Genomic DNA, 25862 nt, shown 5'->3' on the forward strand with positions numbered 1-25862 from the left:
GGAAAATATAAAAAACTGCGAATAAAAATGGAACTAGTTTTTCCCATACACTTATACTGTCAAATGTATTGCCATGCAAATGTGGCGCCCCCAGAACTGGTTTTTCATTTTGGAGCGTCTGAAAATTAACTATCTGAAGGTAGATGTTAAAGAACCTACAACTTGTACTAAATAACTATCTTTTATTCATCAAGTAAATAGCTAAGGTAAGTAGATGTTTATACATTGTTCTGTAATTAGTATATTTAGTAGAAATATTAAAAATAACTATTGCCAGACGGTCTAATAGAAAATTTGGATAGATTAGGTAACAAAATATACCTACTATTGTAATTGTAAATCTCGGTGTTACAAGCGAAGTTTACAAGTGAACTATATACTGAACGGAGTGAAAAAGTGTGATAAATGGACTCGAAATTCAATGTTAGTGATATAAAATATTTTATTCGAAAAATTTGTTTTTAAAACTAACATTTTTTTTATATTGTGATTTTTTACTCTATTAGATAGATGTAGTAGTTTTCTATATTCTCAGGGCGCGAAATAGACCTGTAATAATTATAATAATTATCTGTCAAGATGGCGGACCTTTTCCACTTTGATTAAATTCTAAGGCTCCGTTGTTTGGGGGCAATTAAATGTGTGTGTAAATTAACAAAACGTGTTTATGTCCTCTTTGAAAGAAACATACCATTTAAAATTAATGATATAAAGCTTACTCTCTTTCTAGTAAAAATGAGGAACGAAACTATTTTAGTAATCGTTTATTATGGAGTTATTTAGTAGTATTTCTATTGCTATGTTAATATTCGTCAAAATATTATGTGACTGCTACGTATGTAATTGAATCTAGATGTTGTAAAAAGTGGTATGATTACGTTTTACTGCTTCTGAAAAGGTTTCTTTCTATCTCATTAGATTATATAGATAGAAAGGTAAAATTTAGAGCAAAGTAAAGGAGATGACATTTTTACTATTTAAACTTTCGAAGTTATCATCATTATATGCAGCGAATCGGACTCCGGAGAATTGGTACTTAGATAATATATTTGCTGTGCTTATTAGTGTCTTGAGCACTTTTGAAGCAGTTAGACCAAATGTAATTTTCAAATCTTTCTTATGTCAAGTATCTTTTGAAGCAGCGGTGTGCTTCGAAATTTAGCTAACGGACTTAAGGAAAATAGACGGAGAGGGAGAATTATCTTACCGGATAAGCCGATCGACAATGGTTTAGCAATGCAACGATTATCGAATGCGAAATTTGCAAGAATACTCGCAATCGGTTTCATGTATGGATCATCATAAAGTTAAAGTGTAATAATAATAGGGCTAAATACTTGGACCTTGCTCACGAGATTACCGCCATGTGGAATGTTGAGTCGACCGTTGTTGTTCCGATCGTCGTTTCAGTCAATGGTCTTCTCGCGAAAAGCTTCGACCAACATCTTAGAAGCTTTCGCTTGGTTGTTGGATCAAGGGTCGGATACAGAAGGCAGTAGTCCTTGAAACGGCGCGTATTGTGAGGAGGTTCCTCACCTTGGAACCCTGACCACCGGTTGCTTGGGCATTCAAAAGCCCCGCAAGCGGAGGGTGGAAGTTTTTTTAAAAAAAAAAAAATTCAATAGTGTTTTTTAATTTATTTTTAAGCATTGTTAATAATTAAAAAAAAAAAAAAGAATAAATGATAAAAATAATAATATATAGGGCTAAATAGTTAACTCTACGTGTTAATACACTTGCTTGTATATTTTACAAGCTTTCCGTCAGGAACTTTCAGTGTAGAACTGTGTATGAAACTACTTTTAACATGGTTACATAGATCCCTTTTATTCTTACTATATAAGTGCAAAGGATAATCTCATACAAAGAGTGCCCTAGCCTGCTACCCTTGTGATCGAGCTTTACCTACTTAACTTAGACATGTTTGCAATAGCTCCGTCTATGCTTCTTTAGTCTATGAAAGTAGTTGAATATAATTAATAAATAGTAAGAGTAGCTTTAAAAAAAGAATTAACATATAATAAACTATAAGATTATGACTAATCAAGTTAAACCAAGTTTTATTTTTAGGCAACTAAACAATTATTTATCACACAGATACCATAATATATGCATATTTTTATCACTATTATAACTAAATAAATGACTGAATTAAAAAGTAATAGTAACATATTATCTGTAATATGGACCAAGGTCGGAAATTTTTGAACTTTTATCGATGTATGGAGATCATTTTAGGTTTTCTTTTTATGTTTTCATGCTACCTCGGCCCCACAAGTTTGTGTCATAATTTTTTTAATACCAACGTTGATTGAAAATTGTGTTTGATATCGTTTGTTAGAAATAACGTTAGTGGCGAAGTCATTATATTATGAAGATGTCTGATTTAGAAGTTGCTGTAAGTGTTGTTACAAATACCTTTTTGACATGCGCGATGCGTGCCGCAGAAACGCTGATCAAATCACGTGGATTCATAGCTAATATTCATGGATATAAACCTATTGCACCGGCAGCATAAAGTATGCTCGCAATAGAGTGGTTTTCGAGTATCGAATTACTGTAAAGTAAAATAAAATGGACCGAAAATATCTCATTTTAGAGTGGCAACTTTTGTAATCCTGTTTTTTATATTGCCAATCTAAGCGCTTGCTGTAGGAGCGTGGACGAATTTGAGCTTTAAAAAAAGTTTTATCAATTCTATTTTACTCTTACGTCGTTAAGAATAGTAATAGTCGAATCCGATATTCGATTAGGGGTTGCTACTGAAAATGTTGCCATACCTATTCAATCATTAGAAAACACTGCGAGCGGTACTTTCAGTAGGTAATCTTTTTCTTTAGTTATGTGTATAATAGAATTTGTATCTTTAGATGTTAATATTAGGTAATAAATAAGTTACTATAGCAAGTGTGTCAGACTGACGCACTAAAGGCGTCTTACTTTGGCAGCAAACTGAAATGTACCTCTTGGATAAACTATTTGGCTGCCTCAAATACGAATAAAAAAAAGCAGAGTTGGACCGTTCATTACAAAAATTAGATAAATGTAAAAAAATATCTAAACTTATAAAAACTACTATCTATGTATCGTTATTGTCTCAAGTATTTTGGTATCGAGATTCAAGACAGTGGCGTTACTATGAGTAAACAAATACAATAGCAGAATACAATAGCAAATTTATTCGGAGGGAGGGATTAAACACAAACGAAATTATTTTTTGGATCTTATTTTGTATTAATAAATATTAATGACCTCAAGCCTCTTGTTCTCTCTGTCTGGGCGGGCCTGTTGGAATTTACCCCTCTTGCCACCTTATTCAGACACTGCGTTGAGATTATCACACACCTTAGTCTTGGGTCGCCCGTGTCTAAAACCTGCCGAGGCTACCTGAGACTTGCTTGGTGCTGAATGTTCGTCCAGTGCCGGATTTACCAACGCTTAGTTTTCCGGTACGATTTGCCACTCCTGCACCTTGAGTCACTAACGTATATTTACTAGGTAGGTACTGGCTAACTACTCAGGTTATCGTGTGAACAATAATGTAATAAATCTAAACAAAAAGAAACAAAACCACAGCTAAAATAAATAAAAAATGGATTTCTGTTTATTGTTATTTTTTTTTTTTTTTTTTTAAACTTACGATTTTTTTTATAACGAAAACATTGTTTACATGACAGGAGACAGGTAAGAAAAAATACACTCTAGAGAAGTCATTACAGAATCAATCTATGTGTGTCGATGGTGTTATAGTAGTATATTTCAATGTAAATTACATGTCTGGCTTAACTTTTGTTTTGTTAATTTAAATAAGTACAGCGGTGTAAATTTAATTAATGTATAAGTAATTAAGCAGGTACGAAAAATCTATTTGATTAAAGTACATACTTTGGTAATATTTTTATTTGTAATTTAAAAGCCTTGTGCCTTGTGTCTCGTCAATTTGACTAAAAAAAGCTGAATTTGCGAAAAATCTTAATATTTGCCAGAGTTTAGTTACATTATAATTAAAAATTTATGTTGCCTTAAATGATTAAAAAAAATGTTTTAGGTGAAAAAATTATAACGAAAAGAGATAAAAAATGTAAGCAAACTTGACGTTATTTGCTTGTAAATATTCAAAGTTTGTATACATTATTTATCTCTTTTCGTTTTCCAATGTTTGGATGGTTTTGTATAAATATATCTACTACTTATATGAAAGATTTATTCTAGACTCATGAATCATGATATTCATATATAGTTGACTTAGTTAAACAATATATTAACGAAATAACATATTCCAAAGTTGATGTAAATAAAATTATATGAGTGTCTACTAGTTGCGGGTATAATTTGTAACTAAATTGCTAATAAAAGTGTATTGAGCCTTTATTGTCTTCGTAAACTCTGTGTAGCATTTTAAATAAATGATCTGAAAACTTTTTATTATTTTTTATTCCAACTTCTCGAAAACGGTTGCTTCTGCAACATTCAACAACAGTTTTAGTAGTAGGTACAGCATTTTGAGAAAGAGCTGGTCCGGGGAAAAACCTCCACCTTGCTTATTTCTGCAGCACTGTCGCAATGCTGTGTTCCGGTCTGAAAAACGTGGAAGCCGGTGTTATTACAGTCACATGAGGCTTAACACCTACGCCGTACGTTGATGGGCGCAGGCACTTTTCATAGGACCTTCCTTGCATGCCCTGCTAAGTGATAGCGTGTTTATAGACGATGGTTATTCATTTATCCATCAGGTGGGCAATCTGCCGGAACCGTCAATTATTAATTCCGTAGGTTCCTGCCAATATTGACAAGTACCTGCCTACAGTCCGCTCGGGATCTCTGAGGAATCTTAATAATGAGCCAGAGTTGTTACTTAGTCGATAAGACGTTATCGAAAATACCATTATTCCACCCGCTGGTATCCGCTGAAAACGTATAGAGCATGGATCGACTGTCAGGTACCGGTCCCTTGGGAGCATGGAGCCCGCGGACTGCACGTCTTCTACGTCTATTACAACTTGACATGCTGACTCTTATTTTCTGATGCTATTTTGGGAAATTGGAAGTACTAAATACCAGAACATTATTGATTAGTCCCAGAAATAACCGTATGTCAAATGTGGCGCTACAATTCGGTTTGATTTGTGAAAGGACAGCCATTGTTTATAATAGACGTCAGTGGGTTTATCGATTTGCGATGAGTAAAAAACATTCTGTTCTTTATTATTTATTTCAATAAAATTTATACACAAAAATTTACACAGATTTTAACGAAATAAACATCATATTGACTGGATCTTATGTTAGAGCACAGGGTGGTTATCTTTGGCAGACTCTATTACCACAAAGTCGGACGCTGCTAGTTACTGGTTAGAGCTGGATAGCATATCGTAGACTAAATGGGAAATTCTTTACGATACATGTTCTCTTTTGTTTACATACGAAGGCATTCGGATTCTTTTTTTTTTTTGAGTGACTTGTCTTGTCTGTGCTTAAAGAGACAGATTCACTCTAACACTTGTTAACACTTACAGCCCGGTGAACCACAAACCGACCATCACAAGACATATTACTTTCTTTGAACGTCGCCTCTAGTACATAGATAACTATTAATTAGGTAAATAAAGATCAGGGTCTAGTTTTTATTTCACATACGTAATTTAACATTATAAGAAAACATCACCAGAGCTTCAAATAACAATGGCCAGCGATATTAACAGTCCATTTACATCACAAAACTAGAAACATAAATTTCATATTAAAAACAAATTGGACACATTTAAAACGGGGCCGATAACACTAAAATAAATAAAAAACACATTATCGTTGAAAAAAAATACAAAAAACTTAACATTTTAGGGCGAAAGTTGAAAATACGTATTTAATAAAAGAATGACATTTAAACATAACACCTGCGAGTACCGCCTTCTTGAGTCCTGTTTATTTTTAAATTATAATACGTGAAATATCACAGCGCCTAAGAACGCATCTTTGTTTTATGTTCTATTTTCAAACGCGACATCATGTTGATGCGGCGAAATCGGTATTTTTAGCGGGACTTTCTATGATGTGTAAATTTATTTATAACTAAATATCGCCGATTTCCGGAACGCTATAGGTCAGGTATCTTAATATAGGTACTAATATTTGACAATACACATTCAACTGACGCAAGGAAGTACCTACTCATATTATTTCAATATTATAATTATTGATTTATTCTCCACCTCTTTTAAAATCATAAAATAATAATTTTCTTTGCGAACAAAAGTTGCGCATTAATTAATATAATAACTACTAAAATTATGGGTAATGAAGACTAGAGTTCTAGTAAAATTACTTTTTAAATGTGGTTTTCCTTTTTCAAATGTTTAAAACTATCCTTAGTAATAATATTATTAAAGAATATGAATCTATTAAATAATCACTTTCGTATCTTAATTTTTAAGATTTCATAATACCGACATTTTGATTTTGAATCTGTGAGGTTTCGTTTTTGTTTATGGCACACTCACTTTTTTAATTACGACCACCGACCAAGATTATACTTTGAATTTTATATATTTATTAAACGTATGTATGTAGATAAATAAATTATTTCAGTTCAACGAAGTATCACTAGGGTGAGACACAGACAAAAGGAAATCGATAGACAATTCATAAAAGTGAAATCTGTGGCACCCATTGCATTGGACTAAAATGCAATCAATGTTATAATTACTCTCCTTTCGATTGACTAACCAAACGCTGATATGATCACCTTATAATAGAATAAAGATTACTACAACACAATATCGTGTGTCGCTTGTGGGTAAATTAAATTCTAATTTAGTCACTTTGCCCGGCTTTTTACATTTGAATCGTAATACACTCTGAAACACAATTTGTGACAAAAATCTTGACAGTCCTACTATGATGACCGATGGCAGTGGCGTGCATAGAGGGTATGTACAGGGTATGCAGATGAGTTATTAAAACTATAGGGTAGGCTTTTTAAAAATTATACTAACCTATCCTAAAATTTTGTTTAATGTAGATTTTTTTGAATTTTATATATTATTTTTATGAATTTTATACCTATATGCACGCCACTGCCGATGGGGTATCAAAATTTTGATACGTCTGAGAATTAGAACTCTGTTAGGACAAAGTGACAATCTGGACAATCTGGACAATCTGGAAAATAGTAGAATATCGCATCGATTGCATCGATGTTTACTGTTTAATGAATACACTATTATTGTACACCAAAGAAAAAAAAGTAGTTACAGAGATATAAATACATATCAAGAGAGTACAATTTGGTGGCCTTATCGCTACATAGCGATTTCATCCAGGCAACCAATGGCGTAAAAGGAAAAAACATAGAAAAGAGGTAGGTGGTGCAATAAATAATATTTAAAATTATACAAATATGTAAATAAAATATATATATATATTATTATATATGTTATGTATTATTTTAATATATATATTTTCTGTTTAACAGGTTTGTCGGTCTATCTTTTTCCTTTTAGTCTATGAAGTGAGGTGAGGCTTATAATTGTAAAGGTCCGAAGAGCAGTTTGGCGGGGCAGTCTTCGCTCTTGTCGCTAAGGAACTGCGCGAAGAGCTCCTGATACCTCGAGATTGCGATGCCACCTTTTCTTCTATCATCGTCCTGTAACGTAACAGTTAACACAGTATAGTGTAAGTATCACATATAGTAAATATCTTTATTTCAGACGTTTGCTTAAAGTGTTTTAGTTAACAACTTATATGTTGAATAGAAGTAGGTAGGTTACCTTTGCGGAATTCGATGATAAACCAAAAAAAAACATTAAAACTCAATTTGCTATACCTACTCTGCGAAATGTTTGGCTTAATGTTTATTGTATAACAACTTATATGTTAATACTTTTTTTTAATCCCACTACAAGTTATCAAATGACTGCAATCTCACCTGGCGGTGAATGATGATGCAGTCGACCATTGTAGCGGGTCAACCTGTTAGGGAGTATGTCAGTTATATGAAACCCATACATATCGTTTTCTGCGCGATATCGTACCGGAATGCTGAATCGCTTAGCGGCACGTCTTTGTCGGTAGGGTGGTAGCTGACCACAAATAACACGTAGACACCGATTAGGAGTATGGGTTTAATATAACTGCGTTACTCCCTTACAGGCAGTGGGGTGCAATTCATGTACAAATTCATTCAAGTACAAATGCATTGCCTACCCAAAACATTAAAAAAACTTCAAATTAATTTTTCAATTTTATGCGATCCTCCTGCTAAAACCCATACGCATGCCACTGCCAACAGGTTAGCCCACTACCATCTTAGACTGCATCATCACTTACCACCAGGTGAGATTGCAGTCAATGGCAAACTTGTAGTGGAATAAAAAAAAACTAACTACTTACTTCTAAAGTTTAAATAAATAAACAAATTACAAAAGCAAGCTTAATACAAGCTAAATTATGCAACACGATAATAAAAATGTAACGAGCATTACTTGGTAGATTGCCAACTGCCTGATCTCTTTTCCACTGAACTGGGGGATATCTATAAAATCATTTACCTACTGGACAAGTATTGCCACACGCTTTCACCACCCAGCTGTTAATTGGCTGATGATTTTTGGTTTTTCATGAATCCTGCGGGAACCGTACATCTTCCCGGGATAAAATGCAGCCTTTGTGTTAATCCAGGGTATAATTATCTCCATTCTAAAATTTAGTCAAAATGGCTCAGCAGTTTTTGCGTGAAAGAGCGACACACATCCATCCATCTATTCATTCATCCATCCATCCATCCATCCATGCAACCAACCAACCATCCATCCATCCAAACAAACTTTCGCATTTCATATATTATTTATATATACGATAGGATCTGTGTATTATAAGGAGATTTGGAGTAATCGATAATTGGACGTACTCGTAGTTAAACGAAAAGGATCTAACTAACGTTGGGGTAGTTTTGGGACACTTCATCATAATTTTTTGCGGTTCTCCTCTCAGAATGCAAACCGTCCAGGTCGCAATCCAACAACCTATCCAAGTCCGGATTACCAGATTTCACAAGCCATTGAGAACATTAAGGAAACTCTAAGGCATACAGGTGCCCATGATTCCCACAATGTTTTCGTTAACCGTTATATCAAGTGATATTTTAATTGCTTTAATTAAAAACAGACATAACTCCGAAAACTTAGACGTGATGAAGATAAATTAAAGCCAAAGCCAAGCTAACTAGACCGCCGCATACCCAACACGATACTTAGGGCTCTACAAATAAATGTGGCATAACGTCGCAATAGTTAGACTTCCTAACTTCCTTCTATTTTTTCACTCTTCAACTGAAAGCACCATTTAAATGTGAGAGCGTGAAAAACTTTTGCGACGTCATGCCACATTCATTTGTTTGGCCTCAAGACAAATAAACGATATCGAGAACTTCCTGGCATGCAGGTTTCCTCACTATGTTTTCCTTCATCACTCAAATTCAAATTCAAATTCAAAATTCATTTATTTCAAGTAGGCCTAATATAAGCACTTTTGAAACGTCAAGTCTGTCTGTTTGTAGTGATTCTACCACTATTACTACACTTGTTTTAACATCGTAAGGAAACCTGCATGACTGGAAGTTCTTCATAATGTCCTCAATGTCTACTAATCCGCCAAGCTGACTACGACCTTAACCCATCTGATTCTGACTTCATTTTTTACTACAATAAAATAATAAAATAAATATACTACGACAATACATGAATACACACATCGCCATCTAGCCCCAAAGCGTAGCTTGTGTTATGGGTACTTAGATAGCTGATAATAATTTTTTTTAGAATATAATACACATAAATACTTATAATATACAGATAAACACCCAGACACTGAAAAACATTCATGTTCATCACACAAACACTCTCCAGTTGTGGGAATCGAACCCACGGCCTTGGACTCAGAAAGCAGGGTCGCTGCCCACTGCGCCACTCGGCCGTCAAATATACAAATCGCAATATAGCTCCAAAGTAAGCGTAGCTTGTGTTAAGGGTACTAAAATTGCTGATGAATATTTTTATGAATATGATACACATAAATACCTACTTATAAAGCCACAATCGAGGCTCTACATGAATGCGCAAGAAAGACAACCGTTACAGAAGAGTGGCGAAGGATTGTAAAGCGAGCCACAACACCCCGATGACCAGTCTGTCAAGACTGTAACGACTAAGAAGAAGATATACTTATAATATACAGATCAACACCCAGACATTGAGAAACATTTTCATCACACAAACATTTTCCAGTTGTGGGAATCAAACCGCCTTGGACTCAGAAAGCAGGGTAGCTGCCCAAACCCGCTGTCTGATAGAAGATCTGTGCTTTATAGTGGGCCTCTAATGTGTTGATAATGATTTGGATGTTACTATTCTTTATCCTGCTAACATTTGCTATTTTCCGTTCTTAAATATACTTTTTTGGGAGAACAGAATCGCCTCATCAAGCCTTCGTGCAAAGCCAAAATAAAGTACCCGAGCACTGCCAGACGCCCGAGTTCGACACCCGATAGGCGATAACAAACGATTTAATGCCGATTTCGATTGCAACAGCGACGTATCGGCATTGACATAAATAACTAAATATGTTTGCCAAATGCTGCGCGGGGTATTCCGAGAATCGCGTAATATTACGAGATAATAGAATCGAGTTATGTTAGTCTACAACGTCTTTCGCCTATGACCGTGGCCGTGACTGGAAACTACTGGTTCGCCACGAACTAAGACGGTAAGGTAAATACTTTAAAACGTAGCTAGGTACGCCTGTCGAAAATTTACCCATTTCTGGTGATAAACGACTAAGGCACCAGGAGGTATCTTTGCATCGTTCGAGACCATGTAGAACTGAAGTGTATCGATAATGCAGTGTTATTTAAATCAAAATACCCACTAACGCAACGTCATGAACATTGGTTATTAATCAAATATAATTTTAATTGTTTCTTGAAAACTATCTATTAAGTAATGAATAATTATTGGGGTATTTGTAAAATCCTTATCAATTTTATAAAATATCTGGCAAATATGAATTTATAGTTATCAAAAGTTTATTTTAAATAAGAGCCGAAGTGATATATATGCTATCATTTACTCCGGGATAACAAATATACCTAGTCACCTACCAGTGGCGTGCATAGAGGGTATGCACAGGGTATACTTACGGATTTTCTTCATTTTATGATATAAAATGAAGAAAATCTCCAGTAGGTACTACTTAGTTATTAAAAACTTAAGGATAGGCTTTTTAAAACACTTACAACGCCTATCGTTAAGTTTTTTATAACTCGTACTGAAGATTTTCTTCATGTATTTTTGTATACCTTGTGTATACCCTCTATGCACGCCACTGGTAGGTACCTACTAAGAACCTACTAAGAATTAGACGACGAAGAAGTTATTTGAAGGTTGTGTCTATGACCAAAAAATAATCTAGTACATATAAAGATAGATTTTATATACTACCAACCATTCAATTAAAAAACGTAGGTGAAGTAGTAATACACCGAAGTAGGAATCATCGTTAGGAAATCACACACACACATTTAGGTACATATGAGGCGAGGATAGGTGGTTTAGTGACCGTTTTTACTAAACCCAGGTATGGCCTTAATCGAATGGCTAATGATTTAGGCCATAACTATAGAAAAAAAAGTTTCACCAACTCTCAGATAATATCTCTTGGTTGGTAATTGCTTAGGAATGCCCTCATATTAGGCGTTATTTATGTAGGCATTGCCTCTTACTTTGTTAGAGAAAACGAGCATAGGTCCTTTAAACTAAAGATATGACAAAAAAAATAAAAATTCATTTATTTCAAGTAAGTAGGCCTAATATAAGCACTTTTGGAACGTCAGATCTGTCTGTTCATAGGGACTCTACCACTGGTTCGGAAGGCAGATTCTACCGAGAAGAAGCCGGCAAGAAATTCACCAGTTGCTCTTTTCAAATATCAACAATTTACATTTTAACATTCATTTTTCTATCTTGTGAGAGATGAAAGCGGAGCCGGATGCTTCCAAGCAACATTGTCATTAAGAAATTCATCAATTGAATGCTTACTAGTTTGCTTTAAAAATTAAGTGAGAATTTTAGATGTTATACTTGTTTTAAAAGTAGGAATTAAAAATTAAATGTTATATTTTAATTCTTACTACATATTTCATCGTGAGGTCATTAAACTTTTACGATTTGTTGAAACTCGACATCAGCATTCTAAAAAATTCACGAACTTCCTTATTATACTTCGTTTGCACAGAATCAAGAACATACAGAATCCGTGTACACGACTAATATTGAAGCATCAAAAACCACACCACTTTAGTAGTGTTTCTTGAACAGGCTGTTACTCACTTCATTCATTTAGCAGTTGACAGTAATTTTGCTCTAAGGTTCTAAACATTTACGTTACGTTACGTAACGTTTGTGATCCAGCAAAATTCCGCGGGTGTGTAGTGAGAAGTGCTCGGGGCGTTTTCTCTGTTTTTGGACACAATGCACTGCATGGCTGAACGAGGATTATGCATTTTCCTAAATCTGTGCTCGTCATATAATAATTATATGTATCTATATCTTTCTGAATTTCTCGAAACGAAAAAATTGTGCTTCGTTAGCTATCCCGATCCATTCACGGATGGTTCTGAACAACGAATCGTTTTAAATTGTATGAGCACCATCAGTGGCGTGCATAGAGGGTATGCACAGGGTATGCAGATGATATAAAATCTCCAGTATGAATTATAAAAACTTGAGCGTAGGCTTTTTATAACTCTTACAATGCCTGTCCTTAAGTTTGTTATAACTCGTACTGGAGATATTCTTGATTTTATATCATCTGCATACCCTGTGCATATCCTCTATGCACGCCACTGAGCACCATATATAACTATGGATATCGGCCTGATGAAACAATTGAGCATTATTAATTGACGGCCGAGTGGCGCATTGGGCAGCGACCCTCCTTTCTGAGTCCAAGGCCGTGGGTTCGATTCCCACAACTGGAGAGTGTTTGTGTGATGAACATTAATGTTTTTCAGTGTCTCGGTGTTTATCTGTATATTATAAGTATTTATGTGTATTATATTCATAAAAAAATAATTATCAGCTATCACAGTACCAATAAAACAAGCTACGCTTACTTTGGGGCTAGATGGCGATGTGTGTATTGTCATAGTATATTTATTTATTTATTTATTAATTGCAGGTTAATATGCAATTAACAGTTGGTTGACTTGTTTACTTTGTGAGGCAACTTAGGGGATATTGCGCGGTATAGTTGGAGAATGGAGCGTGCAATCTCAGTTAGTTTGCGCTCTAATCTCAAGAGGTGTTTAATTTTAGATTTGAACGCTTGTAATAAATTACAATATAATGAAAATTAATTAATTAAACATAATTAATTTATAATTTGCTATACTCCGCGAAAAGCAAGAGAATCTGTATGGTATGATTTATAATTTCTTCAATCCTTATATTCCACACCACACAGATCTTCGGCAATGTACTCTCTACGCACGTATCGCTTCAAATTACAATGTACCTACAGCAGGGCTAGCACAGGCAGAAGACAAAAATTATATCCCCCGATTATATCCAGGGGATTATATTACAGGGGATATAATTAACTTGACCACCTGCTAAAGCACGGGAACATGGAATAGGAGAAGTTAACCACCGTTTATTATTACACATATATTATTTCCACTTGGTTGCCAGTGCTCTGAGAGTTGATAAAGCTGTGGGAGTAGATAATTTTTTATCGTTACCCGGGGAGATAATTGTCGTCTGCCCAAGCTAGCCGTGCTGGTAAAACATAAGTTTAACGGCCGATTTGCGCAGTTTGCAGCGACCCTGCTTTCCGAGCCCAAGGCCGTGGGTTCGATTCCCACTACTGGAAAATTATTGTGTGATGAGCATGAATGTTTTTCATTGTCTGGGTGTTTATATGTATATTCTATGTAGCTTTATCTTATATCTTTAAACGAGCAATTCTTATGTATATAATTGGAATCTCGGAATCGGCTCCAACGATTTTCATGAAATTTAGTATACAGGGGGTTTCGGGGGCGATAAATCGATCTAGCTAGGATTCATTTTTAGAAAATGTCATTTTATTTGTGTTTTCCCGTAATAACCGATTTGGTGCAGACGAAGTTGCACGGGTCAGCTAGTGTATATTACTCCGTAAAATATTCATCAGTTTTCTTAGTACCCATAAAACAAGCTACGCTTACTTTGGGGCTAGATGGCGATGTGTGTATTGTCGTAGTATATTTATTTAAATGTTATTTATTTATAGTTTATATATTTACACTGTGCCCATGATTTGTCAATTCAGCTATATCCATCCTGCCTGCCAATTTCTATTTACGATTCCGCCTAAATGTGTTTCCTCTGAGACTTAGTAATAAAACAAAAAGGGTAAGTGTGTATTTATAGAACCTGATTGTCTATTGCACTTCGTGACGTAGCGACATTTAGCAAACTCATCATAAAAGGACTAGAAATCGGGGCAATAGGAATTAATTATTACTTACTTATTTATTTATTTATTTATTTATTTATATCCTTAGTAAACTTACAGCTAGCCAAAACGTATACTATATAAGTCAGGTGCGTTACAAAAATATTCGTTAATTTGTCTGAATATAATTTAGGAACGTAGCTAAACTTATAATAAATAAATATACTACGACAATACACACATCGCCATCTAGCCCAAAAGTAAGCGTAGCTTGTGTTATGGGTACTGAGATAGCTGATGAATATTTTTTTATGAATATAATACACATAAATACTTATAATATACAGATAAACACCCAGATACTGAAAAACATTCATGTTCATCACACAAACATTCTCCAGTTGTGGGAATCGAACCCACGACCTTGGACTCAGAAAGCAGGGTCGCTGCCCACTGCGCCACTCGGCTGTCAATAATAGATATGTCAATTTGTTGGTGCTGAGCAAACATATTATTAAGAAACGAGAGCGCGCGAAATGTTGGAGCATTTCGAATCGAGTGAAAATAGTGGTAATCTTCCCCTGCAAGTTCGTACCGTTTTACCAGGCACTCGCACAGCTAACGAGCAATTGCTAAGTGCATCTGGATTATTAACCTTATTGTTAAGGAGTAAGAAGTAGTGTAAGAGACAGGTCCTCCTACGCCTTTGTTCCAAAGTATCCAAACCCACCAATTCTGATACAAATAATGACGGGTATATAGGGATAGTATCCATACATTTTATTAAACAAATTTGCGTTGGACTTTTGCAAATGTGTGCAATTTGCATTAATTGTGTCCAAACTGCCGAATTGTACGATATCTTTAGTGTAAGTTTTCATGAAGGCGATTCAGCGAAAGCGTTTAGCTTAAATCTTAAATTTTGAATGGAGTATTAACCGTCAGAACTGATCGTCAATAGCCTAAAACCAGTGGCGTGCATGAGTGTATGCACATGATAAAAAGTGAAGACAAACTCCAATACGAGTTATAAATACTTAAGGGTAGGCTTTTTATAACTCTTACAATGCTTACTGCCTCAACTGGAGATTTTCTTCATTTTATATCATCTGCATACCCTGTCCATACCCTCTATGCACGCCACTGCCTACAACAGTCCACTTCTGGAGTAAAGTCCTCTCCCAATGGGAGAATCATAACACGGGGCAGAGTACGCTGCTGCTCCTTTTCTGTTATAGTCCCTACGACACCCGCGGGATTAGGTGACAACTGTATTCTGATCTGCAGTGACCACGCGGCGACCAAAATACCAATATTACTCTAAATTTTAAATTAAGATCAATAAGATCGACTACTCACATTTAACAACGAATTGAATGCTTCATCTATTTCTTTGATGTCTTCAACTACCATTCTCTGTACGCAGTCGTATCTAAACTCCTCGATGCCGATGATCCCATCTGTATTAATGTCGATCATCCTGAAGTTTGTCTCTATGAAAGCTTTTAAAGCCTGTGGAAAATCTTCATACTTTCGTCCTATACAGCTATTTTGGACTGCATTTTTAAATTCCTCAACCGTTACCACGCCATCCTAAAAAAAAGTAAGTGACCATAGACAAAGAATCTATTTTTTGAGAATAAAATATAAAGCGGCAAGCGTGCGCTGCAGCATTGCGTGCTTGTTTGAATTAGGCAATTAATAATAACATGCAATATGTGAAGTGTATCCTATAAAGTAAACGATTAAATGGTTGGTTATGTTATTTTTAATTACGACAGCATCTAAAGAAAGCTATAGTTTATTTTTCATCACAACAAAGTTTTTGACTTGATATTTAAGTCTGTAGGTAGGTATGCCACATCATTAATAGGTCACTGTATTCCTAATGATTAAATTATATTTCAATGATGGTAGAATAGTATATTAAAATCTATTGTCTTGTTTAAAAGTATCCTTTTCACAATGTTTCCTACAGAAAAGAATGTTTTTTTTTATTGATAGATCATTGAAATGACTGAAAATACTTAATTTCAATTTATTTTAGTGAGGATTAAAATAGTTATACTAGTATTATTTAATTACTTATATTTAGTTAATTTACGGAAAATATTGGTTAAAATATTCGTTTTTAATTTATTGCGTTCTAGTGTTATTGTAAAATGTAAATGCTCTATTGATAGTTCTAGAAGAAGTCTATAGTCTATGCTATCCAAGATGCCACTGCCACGTAAAGCAAAGGCTACACCGACAGAGCTAGAACTGAATGTGATGTGTAACCGACATAGTCTGGCACCTTGTCGAAGTCTGCCAATTGCGCGATCTCCTCCCACAGGCTTAACATGATGTGCTGGTACTTCTGGAGGCGGGTGGCACTGCAGTCGCCTTTGCCTTCGAGCACACAAGTTCGTAGCGCGAGGCAGTGGAAATCGTGGGCATCCAGGTAGCCGTTGTTGTCGATATCTGTAAAGGAAATTTGTATGTTAGTACTACCTCAGACGGCCGATTGGCGCAGTGGGCACCTTGTTTTCTAAGTCTAAGGGCTTGGGTTCGGTTCCCACGACTGGAAAATGTTTGTGTGATGAACATTAATGTTTTTCAGTGTCTGGGTATATTTGTATGTATATACTAGTTGTATATATATATACTAGTTGACCCGGCGAACTTCGTACCGCGGATATTTTTTTTTATCAATGTTATATTTTAATAATTATTCCGTTCTAAGAGGAGACCAACAAAACAAATATCATAAAAATTTGTCCAGCCGTTCTTGAGTTATAAATGGTGTAACTAACACAACTTTCTTTTATATATATATATATATATATATATATATACCACAACTTTCTTTATAGATTATAAGTATTTATGTATATTATTCATAAAAGTATTCATCAGTATTAAGATGTACTACTCATAACACAAGCTACACTTACTTTGGGACTAGATAGCGATGTGTGTATTGTCGTAGTATATATAGAGATGGTGGTTTTAATTTTGGGTATACGAGTCGCACATGTCCTGCTCAAAATTAAGCTTATCCACCACGCCAAAAAAAGGGGGTCAATAAACAGGCGAGTAGATACGTTTCGGTTTCTTTAGGTTAACCATTAATGTGTACAAACTACGTTGTTGATTGGAAATTACCCGGAAACGTCAGTCATTCACGGTTCCAGACATCGTTAGGATACTTTGGCAGCATCTTTGTTTATAAACTGGCAAATCTTATTGCTTGTTTCTCCATTACGTCGGACTTAATTATATTCATCGAAATAGGTGACCAGACCGAGGTTGAGTATGTAAAGAAGTAAATCGTACTTCAGTCGAAGGTTCCACACATGGGCCAACCGTCGCGTCGATTGCGATCCGACCGTTGCGACAAAGAGTAGTATTTCTTTATTCAAATCTCATTTGGTGATTCTCTCATTTTTTATTTGATAACGGTGAGTTACTCCAAGCATAGCTCGAGTGAAGAAAACCAATTTCCTAACTCAAAATATAACATAAACAATTTTGACGATCTCTTTGGCGCAGCGGTAAACTCTTTGGTAGGGGAAATTTGGAATTTATTATTTCTGTATTGTCTCTGGTCTGGTCTGGTGGGAGGCTTCTGCCGTGGCTAGCAGTGGCGTGCTCTGGGTTTCTTACCAGGGTATGCATACACTAGGAAAATTGCATAAAACGGCACAAATTCTCCTCCTTTACGAGTTATATATCAATGTTAAGGTATGCAGTGCTTTTGTGCATGTATGGAGTGCACGCCACTGGTGGCTAGTTACCAGCTTACCACCCTACTGACAGACGTGACGATGTGCGATTTAGCGTTCCAGTACGATGTCGCGAAGAAACCGATTAGGAGTATGGGTGTAATATAACTGCTATACCCGTTAGCTCGATACCATCTTAGACTGCATCATCACTTACCAACAGGTGGGATTGCAGTCAGAGGCTAACTGAATAAATAAATGTTTTTTTTTGCCTGGGAATCAAACCTAGAACCTCGTGACCCTTAGTCGAACAAGCTAACTACAAGGCTGACGAGGCAGTTAAATCATTTGTAGTAAGTTGTTATTTTTAATTAATATTATTTATTACTTACCTACCCACCCACTGTCAATTAAAAAAATCAAAAATGGCTCTTACATGCGGAACAACTTAAGGTAATTAATTTAAAAAATTGGCTCTACGAACAGACATCTTTATAATCTAGTCGTATTAATTAGAAAAATATACTCATTTAGATGTCGCAACGGTCAAATTGGTAATCTAGACTTGGCCGGTACGAGTAAACAATGGCAAGACGTATGCCAAAACCAAGCCATTTCGCAACCACACTATTAACGAGTTTTAAATTTTCTCATGTCTATTTATCATTACATAGTGACCGCACTGTGCAATATTGTACGTAGTTGAATGATTTATTTCGTCTGAGATGAATGTCCTCAGTTTATAGACGGACAGATCTATCCGTGTAAATAAAACCGAAATATTACTTCACAGGATTTAAAAATACATTATTTACTGTGTCTGACACTTAGTGTTTAAACACCATACCGAAAATACGCGACCGAAGTTCATCGTGACTACGCCTGCAAGATATTTTATTACTGATGACACACTAAACCGAAATTAAGTCGCGTTATAGCGTACAGTCGAACTTCGGTCGGGCGTAAGTTTGGCACCGATTCGGCGGCAATGTTTTTTATAACAACACATTATACGCGACCAAAGTTCGGTACGATTGTCGACAAAGATCTGGGGGTAGGGAGGCTCGTAGAATTCAATGGGTGCACCATTCTTCATTTCTTTTCTGTATTTATCCTCTTGTAAGGCCTCAGCAATTGCTATTACTGTAAAATAGTCAATTTTTCGGGTTTCGCACCTCAAAAGGAAAAACGGAACCTTAACAAGATCACTTTGTTTTACATGCTATGTTGATAACACGCTCTAGACCCTGATTGCCCACACCTAGTTACACAACTGAATTTCTGCCGCGTAAATTCGGCTCTTATCGTGTGTCATATCAGCCGAATGCGTCGGAACGTAAAATCAGCCACGGAACTTCGGACGCGTATTTTCGGCATAGTGTGTTTAAACACTTATCTGTGAAACCGAAACGCTAATAGTTTTTGAGTAAACCACTGCCATAGGTTTTACTGAGAGAAATCAGATACAACTCATACAGCCCTAATATCAAATGCAAAATTGAAACCAAGTGACTCCTGTCAATATATTAAAAACCTTTGACGGCCGACTGGCGCAGTGGGCAGCGACCCTGCTTTCTGAGTCCAAGGCCGTGGGTTCGATTCCCACAACTGGAAAATGTTTGTGTGATGAGCAATAAGTGTTTTTCCGTGTCTGGGTGTTTATATGTATTTTCTAAGTATTTATGTATATATAATTTATAAAAAAAAATATTCATCAGTCATCTTAGTACCCATAACACAAGCTACGCTTACTTTGGGGCTAGGTGGCGATGTGTGTATTGTCGTAGTATATTTATTTATTTATTCGTAGTATATTTACGTGTCGTGTAGCTTTGGTACTATACGCGTATCGGTCTTTTATCTTCAATCATCATCATCAATGTCTTCGCAATGAGCAGGGGTTAAGGCCGTAGTCCACCACGCTGGCCCAGAGCGTATTGGTGGGCTACACACACCCTTGAGAACATTATGTAGAACTCTCAGGCATGCAGGTTTCCTCACAATGTTTTCCTTCAACGTTGGAGCAAATGATATTTAAATTACTTAAAACGCACATAACTTAGGAAAGTTATTGGTTGTTTACATTAAATCAGCAAAAAAAACATAACACGCGTAAAGCGTTGTGTATTTGACACAAACACGCATATATATTCCTACTCTTTTAAAATAATTTTTAATTATAATTTGTTTGAAAAAAAACAGACAATTGACAGTGTAGCCTTGGCGAAATCTGTGACTAAAGAAGTAGGTATATATAGTCTTTGACAAACCTTAATGATGTTCAAACTCATAATTTAAATTAATTACGGTTGAATTTCGATTAGAAGTTAACAATAGTATACATAAATACTTATAATATACAGATACACATCCAGACACTGAAAGTCTTGCGTAGGTATTGAGTCATGAGGGACGGAATGGAGAGAAGTCCGCACCTAAAGTTTAAAATGTCATTGGTCATAACTATTTCGTAATTTCAATATCTACATAATGCCTACTAATAAATAGATATTGGCATTAGCTTCTGATTAGTTAACTCCATCAGTTAACACGCGTCGGTAATTGCAAACTAATCTGTTGGCTCGGAATAATTAGTCAAGATAAATTAAACAAAGGGTAGCTATAGATGATTTGTTGAGTTTAGCTTGTTACCGACTTCGAGAAAGTTCGGGGTGATTAGAATATTTATTAAAGTTGTAATTCTTTTAATTTCCCTTAGGTTCTCGATCTTATCTATCTATATATATATAAAAGAGAAAATGTGTGGGTATGTTCCGTATAGGCTCCGAAACGGCTGGACCGATTTCAATGCAACTTTCACGGAATCTCCGGATTGACCTGGCGAGTAATCCTGTAAAGTTTGGTGACGATCGGAGCACTCCTATTTTTGAACTGTCAAACTGTTAAATACAGCTTTTATTTACTATGATGATATTCTAGCCCGGCGAAGCGGGCTGGGTACGCTAGTAGTTCTTATAAAATGCACTTAGTCAAATAAAATATTTTAATGCAAAACTTAATTCAATAAATTATTATTACTACTTAATTCAGTTTTACGTACTTGTGTGGATGAGAAAAATATGAGAAACATATTTACAACAAAAACAACAACAACAACAACAACAATAACACCAGAGTTAAGATCGCAGGTGGAGGAGGTAACTAGTACGAGCGGATTATTCCGAGTTGGTAAAGTAACCGTGGGCACAGTCGTTTACCACGTTCACGAGCGATTCGCAGGTGGAGGAGGTAACTAGTACGAGCGGATTATTCCGAGTTGGTAAAGTAACCGTGGGCACAGTCGTTTACCACGTTCACGAGCGATTCGCAGGTGGAGGAGGTAACTAGTACGAGCGGATTATTCCGATTTGGTAAAGTAACCGTGGGCACAGTCGTTTACCACGTTCACGAGCGATCTTCTTACGCTTACGCAGCGCATTACACCAGCAAACACGTAGGGAAAATACAATTACAAAAGAGGCTACCCAGGGGCTAGATAGCGATGTGTGTATTGTTTTAGTATATTTATTTATTATTATTATATAATAATAATAATAATAATAAAGCTTTATTTACATTCCTTACAATTAAGTATCTTACTGGCTAAATATAATAGAGTTAAATACAATTTTCCTTAATCCTAAATTCTTATTTTCTATTTTAATGTTTATGTACTTATACTATCTAATTTACGTAAGGTCACATTCAAAGATGTCAAGATAGTAGATGGACAAAAATTGTTACTAACTGGCATCCCATGGATTGGAAGAGAAGACCCGGTAGGCCATTGAAAAGATGGGAGGACGACATCGCGAAAGTTGCGGGTAAGACATGGAGTACTCTTGCAAGGGACAGGTGCAAATGGAAAAATATGGAGGAGGCTTTTACCGCCGCTGGCGGTCCTTACGTAAATTAGATAGTATATTTATTATTATTATTAATTTAAAAAAAAAAACAATAATAACACAGGCATCAAACAAAAAGTGCTCGTTAAAATATAGATAAATGAAAAGGAACAAGTTGAAATCAGAAACTTGACGACCTCCCTGGCGCAACTGTGAACGCTGTTAATTTCATTAGGAAGTCCCGGGTTTGATTCCTGGCAGGGGCAATTTGGGAATTTATTATTTCTGAATTTTCTGTAGTTGGGTCTGGTGGGAGTCTTTGGCTGTGGCTGGTTACCACCCTACAGACAAAGACGTGCCGCTAAGCGATTGAGTGTTCTGGTGCGATTAAGCGTAGAAACCGATTAGGGGTATGACTACCATACTCCCTAACAGGTTAGCCCGCTACCATCTTAGACTGCATCATCACTTACCACCAGGTGAGATTGCAGTCATGAGCTAACTTGTAGTGGGATAAAAAAATAAAAAAAATTCTTAAAAAGAGCTGTTGAGCTGATGAGAGAGGAGGTCTTTTAGAAATGGGACGCTTATTGGTATTGGATGATGCCATGATGGTGACGGATTATTATATTCATCATCATCATCATATCAACCCAATACCAGACCATTGCAAGGCGCCTCCTCCAAGGGGAGGAGACCCTTGGAGGAGGCGCCGTGTATATAAGAAGCGTTTAGGCCATGGTCCACCACGCTGGCCTAGTGCGGATTTGTGGTCTCCACCACACACCTTTGAGAGATAACTCTCAGGCATGCGGGTTTTCGTCACGATGTTTTCCTTCACCAAGAAAGTTATATATAAATTGTATTATGAAAATTAAGCTTAATTTGCTGTTAAGCTTAATCTGTTTGGTGTGGAGTATATGGATTGAAGAAAGTGTAAATTACACCATACAGATTCTCCTGCTTTTCGCGGAGTATGGCAAATTAAGCTTAATTTTCATAATATATCATGGAATTCTGCAGAACGCCTGCTTCTATACAATATATAAATTGCTTCAAACGTACATAACTTCGAAAAGTTAGAGGTGCTTGCTGGGATTCGAATTGGGTACCCCGGACTCCTTACGACTAGGCTATCACCGCTTCCATGGTTATATTAGTTAGTGAAGATGTACCTAGATGGCCTCAGTGGAAATAAATTGACAGTGGCACTTCCTTGCGAGCTTGACAACTGAGAACTGACAAGAGATTGATGACCCCCGTCCACCGCCCTAATGAAGAGCTTCCCGAGAATATTACCGGATCGATCATTTTTATTCCTAGCAGTTGCATCCGCCAACAATATCTGTTTATCCGAGATTTAAAGTAAAATTCAAAATTCATTTATTTCAAGTAGGACTTTATAGACACTTTTGAAACGTCAAGAATGTCTGTTTGTAGGGACTCTACCACCGGTTCTGAAAGCACAATCTACCGAGCCGGAAACAAAACTCAGTAGTTGCTGTTTTCCATCATCAACATTTACAATCATTTTTCTATCGTGCGGGAGTGAGAGCGAAGCTGGCTGCTTCCAATCAGCCAGCAGTTGATTCTAGAGTCGTTGTCAAATTGCTTCTTCTTAGACCAGGGCGCGTTTGGAACCATCGTAGCTTTAGTTTTAAGTTGACGAATTTATTTATCACCATCAGATAACTTCTATGTCATATTTTACATGTAATGTAAGCATCAGAAGTGCCATCTATGTCCATATTTGAATAAAGAAAATTTTTTACTTTGACTTTGAAATTCGAATTCAAAGAATCATTATTCATATAGGCCTTGTTCGCCGCCCTGTAGGAGTCGGGTAGAATATAATTAAGAGTTTCAGTTTTAGTGTTCACCGTCGGGGAAAATTTGGGATTTATAATTTTCTGAATTAGGCTTTGCTCGTTGCGACCCAACCGGCAAAGAAAGCGAAGCCATTTAGCGTTATAAATAACTCATACCCCTAACTGGTTAGCCTTACTAGTTACCTTAGACTGTTAACCCGGATTACAAGAGTGCAATCCAGTGTAGTGGTATAAAAAAACCTCTCACAGACCAGTTTATTGTGATAACATTCGAAAGCTACATCAAAATTCAAAATTCAAAATTCAAAATTCATTTATTTCAAGTAGGCCTAATATAAGCACTTTTGAAACGTCAAGTCTGTCTGTTTGTAGTGATTCTACCACCGGTTCGGAAGGCAGATTCTACCGAGAAGAAGCCGGCAAGAAACTCAGCAGTTGCTCTTTTCCAACATCAACAATTTACATTTTGCATTTTAACATTCATTTTTCTATCTTGTGAGAGCTGAAAGCGGAGCCGGATGCTTCCAAGCAACCTTGTCATTAAAAAATTCATCAATTGTATAGTAACCTCGCTGTAATAAATGTGTTTTAACAAATTCTTTAAACTTGTGCATTGGCAGGTCCAAAATCACCTTAGGAATCATATTATAAAAGCGTATAGTCAATCCCACAAATGATCGCTGTACCTTACGCAGACAGTATGCAGATGACACTAATTTATGACCATTGCTTGTAAGTCGACTGTTTATGTCCACTTTTTGTTTATAAAGACTAATATGTTGTCTTACAAATACTATATTATTATAAATATATTGTGAAGCTACACTAAGTATACCTATTCTTTAATTTTGATATATATATATACATACTACGACCATACACACATAGCCATCTAGCCCCAAAGTAAGCAAAGCTTGTGTTTGCACGCCCCTTGCAAAGTCCATTGACTACATATTTTTGTCCTGTATATTTATGTTTGATTTATATAGGTTCCTATGTGGCATAGTGCCGTAAATTAAACTCTTAATTGAACCCATTGGACCCACGGTACAGCTGTAAATGCTGATTCGTCACCGATGCGGTAGATATGAACCGCCAAAATATATCAAAATCAGAATAATTAAATAATCAAATTATTATAACCTCTTTTTAAAATAAATGTGTTCAAAATGAAGAAGTTTCTAATAAATATTACTGCTAGGAATCCAGGAATCCACATGTGTAAAAGGCTATCCCTAAAACTGCTTAAGGATCGAGTAGGGAACAATCTATTGCCAAAAACTCACCGTAAAGGTATCGCACCACAAAAGCGACTCTGTTATCCCAGGAATACGCCATGTTTATAACTTGAGTCTTGAACACTTTACGTTACTTTGTTTTCTGTCAAGTACTTGCGCGAGTTGACTTGCCCAGCCACTAAACGGTCGAGAGGCGCGATGCCTGTCGGCGAACGACTGGCAGGCGGCTTCGTCCGGTCGGGTCAAGACAATATTGAGATGCGACGCGTCACGATCCGATACCAATATACTCCCTAAATATATCTACGCTATAGTAATTCGTGGAGTGTCCATTAGGTTTACATTTGAGCTTGGCAACGTATTGTTGGGGTGACTATAATCTGTTACAAAAAATTGGACAATATGCAGGAACTACTCGTCTATATCCATACGGTCCGCGCCGTCATCTTCATCATCATATAGCAAATCTCCAGCGCTTGTTTTATTTATTGTACGCACAAATTGTGTTATAAAGTAAGTTGAAGTAGAGCTTCTTGTGAGGTCAGATCGTCCGCGGCTGATTTGCCGTAGTATGACAATCAATCGGCTGTTTGATTGAAATGAAATGATTGGGCTTTATAGGTAGTAAGTAGTTCGAAATTTGTACGTTGAAGATTTCTTAAAAACTTTTCTAGAGGGCCTTCTAAAACCAATACTGAAGCCAGAACTTCAATTTAATTTTTGAATGGGGGGGAGGGGGTTCAAAGCAAATGC

General features: G+C 36.1%; 1 protein-coding gene across 2 annotated transcripts; it reads right to left on the reverse strand.

Annotated features, from left to right (window-relative positions):
- Window positions 1-7430: 7430 nt before the first annotated feature.
- On the reverse strand, window positions 7431-25334 carry LOC120630981 (sarcoplasmic calcium-binding protein 1). Of its 2 annotated transcripts, none has more exons than XM_039900362.1 (4): window positions 25158-25334; window positions 16787-16953; window positions 15850-16083; window positions 7431-7642 (listed from the first exon to the last, which is right to left on the reverse strand). In XM_039900362.1, exons 1-4 carry the CDS (start codon window positions 25207-25209, stop codon window positions 7520-7522), a joined length of 576 nt encoding a protein of 191 aa, XP_039756296.1. In that variant the 5' UTR covers window positions 25210-25334; the 3' UTR covers window positions 7431-7519. The 2 variants fall into 2 exon arrangements, with proteins under 2 accessions (XP_039756296.1, XP_039756295.1); XM_039900361.1 differs by having other exon boundaries at window positions 16775-16953.
- Window positions 25335-25862: the final 528 nt, after the last annotated feature.

Source organism: Pararge aegeria, chromosome 17 (genome assembly GCF_905163445.1).
Source record: "Pararge aegeria chromosome 17, ilParAegt1.1, whole genome shotgun sequence".
Lineage (NCBI taxonomy): Eukaryota > Metazoa > Arthropoda > Insecta > Lepidoptera > Nymphalidae > Pararge > Pararge aegeria.

Coding starts and splice junctions, on each gene's coding strand:
- LOC120630981 (XM_039900361.1), bottom strand. CDS start 25,209: ATGGCGTATTCCTGGGATAACAGAGTCGCTTTTGTGGTGCGATACCTT. Junction 16,084..16,774: donor TCGACAAGGTGCCAGACTAT/GTCGGTTACACA, acceptor ACTTTTTTTTAG/GATGGCGTGGTAACGGTTGA. Junction 7,643..15,849: donor CATTCAATTCGTTGTTAAAT/GTGAGTAGTCGA, acceptor GTTACGTTACAG/GACGATGATAGAAGAAAAGG.